Source organism: Agrilus planipennis, unplaced genomic scaffold (assembly GCF_000699045.2).
Source record: "Agrilus planipennis isolate EAB-ADULT unplaced genomic scaffold, Apla_2.0 scaffold1674, whole genome shotgun sequence".
In the NCBI taxonomy this organism is placed as follows: Eukaryota; Metazoa; Arthropoda; class Insecta; order Coleoptera; family Buprestidae; genus Agrilus; species Agrilus planipennis.
Genome location: NW_020440324.1, coordinates 178 through 5,615, shown reverse-complemented (window position 1 = coordinate 5,615; position 5,438 = coordinate 178). Strand labels below are relative to the sequence as shown.

General features: G+C 36.7%; 1 protein-coding gene across 1 annotated transcript; it reads right to left on the bottom strand.

Annotated features, from left to right (window-relative positions):
- Positions 1–3,611: 3,611 nt before the first annotated feature.
- Positions 3,612–5,069, bottom strand: LOC108743824 (the record flags this gene model as incomplete). Its single annotated transcript, XM_018479419.1, has 1 exon — positions 3,612–5,069. A coding segment is annotated over one exon (1,209 nt), but the record flags the coding sequence as incomplete, so codon positions are not given.
- Positions 5,070–5,438: the final 369 nt, after the last annotated feature.

The window sequence follows — 5,438 nt, the reverse complement described above, 5'->3', positions numbered from 1 at the left end:
TTGTTCCATTCCTATCCTGAGCTAATCTTCGCATTTCCCTAAAACTAGAACCTCCCACATCCTTAACTATTTGTGAACAGTAATCCAATCTAGGTCTACCTCTACTCCTCTTTACTCCTGTTTCTGATTTCAATATGTCTCTAACTAGCCCTTCATGAAAAGGTGTTCTAACCTAACTCAACCAACCTACTGTCTCGCCTATTTATTATTGATTTCCATACAGTCAACATATTTAATCAAAATTAATCCTTCTATTTTTCTGCCCTCTCAAAATGTGCTGTCGATGATACGGTTCATTCACATTTTTTGCAATCTGTTGCTGTTATTTTCGAGGCAAGGGTGTAATATGTATCAGAAACTTACTTTTTAGTGATACTAGCCTATATTATTATGGATCTGACGCGTTTTAAAGCCAGCGCACAACCTTTTTCACCTATACATCCGTCGACTTTTATGTTGCAATAAAGAGCTCAACTCCGTTAAAAAGCTCCAAGTTTTACAACCTCTCTGCAGTAAAAAACAGACTTTAATAGTAATAGCGTTGACGCTATGGCTTAGTGGTATAGGTAGAGAAACAAAACGAAGAGTATGATCGGCAAAAGTTTTACCGATCGTTAACCGAAAGGTACCTATATACATGCGTAGGTATATATATAGCTAAATCAGTCTTGATAAACAGGTCAGTAGTAATATTTTAACGGGCATTTTTATAGTGCTAAAATAATTGATGCTGAAATATTTATGGATATTAGACCATAGAGAAAAGCTTCTGATGTGTGATTTTGTAAAATCTGAGTAACTTATTGAAGGAAGTAGATAAGACATACTACACAAGCAGATCATAAATTGTCTACTGTGTTAACCATAAATATCATCAGATACCCTAGACAAAAATTTTCAGAGTCTCTCTCCAGTCTCTCAGTCTTTCAGCGTCTCTCACAGTCTCTCAGTTATTGCCTAGGTGTTTTTATGAACCTATCACAGTCTCTATACGAGGGACTCATACGATAAAATTGTTAATTCAGAGGTTCGAGTCTCTCACAGAGAGACTGAATGAATAAAACTGAAAGATTGAGAAATTCGAGTCTCTCGTAGAAAGACTGGGATCTCTGAAATATGTTGAACTTAGAAAATTTTAACCATGTCTATCGAGACATCACTTATTGAGAGATTCGAGTTTCTCGTTCAGAGATTCGAGTCTCTCGTTCAGAGATTCGAGTATCTCGTTTAGATGTTGAACTTAGAAAATTTTAACCATGTCTATCGAGACACCACTTATTGAGAGATTCGAGTCTCTCGTTCAGAGATTCGAGTCTCTCGTTCAGAGATTCGAGTCTCTCGTTCAGAGATTCGAGTATCTCGTTTAGAGACTGGATACGAAATGAGGATTTTTCTATGAGCTACTCGAGTCTCTCGTTCAGAGACGCTAATAGTTTTTTTGACAGTCTCTCGACAGTCTCTCTCAGCGACACCAGAGAGACTCGATGAGAGACGGAGACTCGAGTCTCACTTTCAGGGACTCTGAGATACTGAACAGTTTTATCTCGGGTATATATTGTGTTTCCAGGTTGTTTAATACGATACCTACCGTAGTTTCTTTTTCCATTTTTGTTTCTCCAATTTCAACTACTGGAACTGATGGCGTCCTGATTCGGATCTAAAGGTCGTCATTGGCTGGATGTTGATCCAGCATCGGAGATGGAAGGACCCCTGAAGAAACTTCTTACTCGTGCTAGCGAAACATTAGGAAGTAATTTCAACCGGCGACAGCCTTTAGATCTAAATCAGGACAACATCAGTTTACTTACTAGCCACGGAAACCTTCACTAATATGTTGGACTACTGACTTCATTCGATGCTTTTATTAATGTTGCCTCTGCTACGTCTTCCTAGTCACAGCAGAAGTATTTCAAGCCGGAATGCGTCTTTATTCTAATTAACTACAGAAAATACGAAATTTTAAAATATGTCTCGGCGAAACCAATTACTGTAAAAATTTTGTTCATAAAAGGAAAACTATCGGAAATTTAATCATTTATTTAAAACAGACATTCGAGAATTGCCAAAAGTAGAGTTTCAATGTACCAGCTGTTTATTTTATAGAGAGAACATCACTTTGCAAACACACAGTGTACGACATAACTTCTGCCTCTGTGTTGTGCAGAAAGTGATAGTGTCAGAATATTTTCAGTTCTAGTTACGTTGTAAGACTGCTAACAAGTTTTTCTTGCGCTAGTCCCGCGCTCTAACTGCTATTAGCGGAAAATACTTTTGGAAGTTGGTCTCAGCTCGCTCTGCAATAATTCCAGTCACATCTCCTTAGACCTGACTTCGTACTAGGAACGATTTTCCTCGTTAAACCATTATTAAAATAAATTGGGAATGTAACCTGATTTTGTCAGTAAAGTATCAACTTTCAGGGTTAATTTTACGGGAAAACTTTCTTATTGTTTTATCGATTTTAGCTCCGGCCACTTTAATTTCTGTTCCTTCACGCTCGTTGAATGTAATGAATTGACGGAAAGATTAAACTTTGCACCCACAGCATGGAAGTATTTTGGAAATTCGAATGCTATAAATATTTTCCGTTAACACACGTAGAAAAACGAATTGACAAACTCTAAATTATGTAATTAGTTGTACAGAATAATGTTCAACGTTTTAAACACATTTCTATTTTTACCACAGGATCCCCTAAAATTGATCTGTAGAAAATTACAAGGCGCCACTGATATCTAACGCAATACATTGTTTCCAAGAGGGTTATAAATCCTGTCTTATGTCATTCTTGCATCCTTTCTAAATCAACCGCCCTGAAATCCACGGCGTTATTGATTTTTGCTCTGGAACGATTTATAGCTGGTTTTGAAAAAAGGTCAATAAAAATGCTCATCTTGTCTTTACCGACAGTTCACTACCCAAAATACTTTTGCAATAAATTAAGCTTCAACAAATGATAATTACGTAATCTAAAAAAGATAATCATGCGCTCAATTGTTTTTAAAATTATTTAGAATGGTGCTGATATTGGCTTCAATGAAATCGATTGTTTCCAGTGTACTTCATTTTAAATAATTCTATTGTAGATGATAGCTTATACTCCACCGAAATTCAATATCTGCTCTAGAGCACCCTCGTGTTCTTTCTAGATATTTATACTTTTTATCTATTACGTATCTCGACTGAGTATTAAAAGACTTCCGATTTCATAAAGATGACGGAGTAGATTTTTAAATTTTCTTTCTCAAAGGAATTGCTTTTTTATTTCTTTTGAAATAATGCAGTTGCTTGCTTAGATATTAAATTGCTTCTAGAAAATGCTTATAATGGAGCTTGGAATACGTTACAATCGCGTAACGATGAAGCAAATATTTGACGTACAGTTAACTTTGCAGTTCGTAATTAATTTCGTCGTATATGTATGCAGAGTCTTGAATATTTGAATTAAAATCCTTAACAAAAATTTAAATTATGCGTAATTTGAAAGCATATTAAAACATACCTTCACTATTGTACATGATAATGATTATGTTTCTTTTGAAGTCGTCGGCAACTTTAAAATTCTTCTTCTGAAGTAAACTTATTTGCAGTTAAAATTAAAACTAAAGTTGTACCTTTTGTATTAATGATGATTTATTGTGTGAGGTAAATATACAAAAGATGAGCTATATTACAAGGTGAAATTACATTAAATACTACGGCGACATACAACACTAATGCTTATTTACAATTGATGGTTTAATTGGTTTCATGTAGGGAAAGTTTTTCACACTTTACATGTCTTTCAGCACCACTAAGAATCACTTATATTTACAATACAGTCTGTAGAAGCGATTCATTGCTTCATTCTCGCGTTGACTTTACCCTAAATAGGGAAATGGCGGGTAGGGTGCTGGGAAGAAGCCAGGAAATGCTGCCGTGGGTTGAACAGGCACAGATGCTGTCATATAAGTCGTGACCATCGTTGGTACAATCTTTGTTGAAAATATTGTCGTGTATGCCGTTTTCGCACCGAAAGTCAACTTCAGGACCTTACTGTCAGTTTGCGTCAGTACGGTATTTTGAACTATTGGAGACGATGTTACTGTAAATTGGGGTTGTTGCTGTTGTGGGAATAGTGGGTTGACAGGCGCGATTGTAGGTAAAGCGGGAACCACCGGGGCAGCTATAGTGCTTGTTCCTAGTTCGTAGTCGGTTCTTGTTACAGTTCCAAGAACCTTTGAAACGGTCGTCAGGATGGTACTCTGGCCATTGAAGATAGGAATTACATGGGATTCATAAACCGTTTCCAGTTTAATGACAGGTTTCGAAGTGGTTATTATTTGTCCCTGGGGAACCGCTGCGGCAGGATTCAGGAACCTAAGCAGAGCTAGCTGCTGAAGTTGATCAGGATTTAGAGCTGGATTCGGTGTTGGTACCAAGTTTACTTCAGGTTTGGGTGTTGCAGACTTCAATTTTTTAGCACGAAGATGAGCTTCCATCAGTTTAGCTTTATCTATATCGGACAGACTAAAATCGGATCCCACATTGGCAAGGTCCAAGTCACCTTGGAAAGACTTTCTCAGACTGTTTTCGCTTTCTTCATCACCGAACGCAATATCGAGATTCAATTCTGATCCAGCTTCATCCAAATGACTGTTAAATTCGTTAAGGGTTCTGCTTGGATTGAAGTGGTAGGCTTCCATTGGGGGTAGTGTTTTTGTGGCGGTCACAATTCTCGTTATCAAATACGTTTGAATGAGCGTGTATGTGGATGTTTGATTCCCTTCACGAACTGCTGGCAAAATGTGAGTTTTTAGCATCGTCTGCGTGGTGCTAAAGGTTTCTGTTTTAGTTTCTAATGGAGGAGTTTCCATATCAGATGCCACATAGAGTGGCGGCAAAGTCGCTATGCTGGAATCCAAGAAATTTCCGTCCTTGTCATTATAACTCGTAGTTGCAAGGATGTTTTCTGTAAGAGGTTCTGTAGCTGTTAGCGATGGAGCTTCTGTTGGCGTAGGTTCCAATAGTTTCTCAAAAGTAGACGTCACGGTAATATAACGTGTATTTTTGAGACCACCAGCCTGAAAAGATTAATTATTCGGTCAAATGATGCTGTTAGAGGTTTTTAACAATCCATACAATATAAAAATGTTGGAATCTAGTTAAAATGGTTTGAATGAACTCCAGAGTGCATCACAACGCAAATAATTTCAAAATGGATGAATATGAATTTTGTTTTAATAAAAGCTTTTGGTTTGTTGGTTTTGCGGCTAAACACATTTTTAGGAATTATTTTTTGATGATGAAATTTATGTAAATAAATCACAAACCAATTTACTATTTATATTTCATTGCTTTCGATAAAATCAAAGGTAATGAAAATTGTTTATTCATCAAATATTGATTAAATGGCCAAAAGTATTCGCTGCTTCATACCGTTATTATCAAAGAGATTT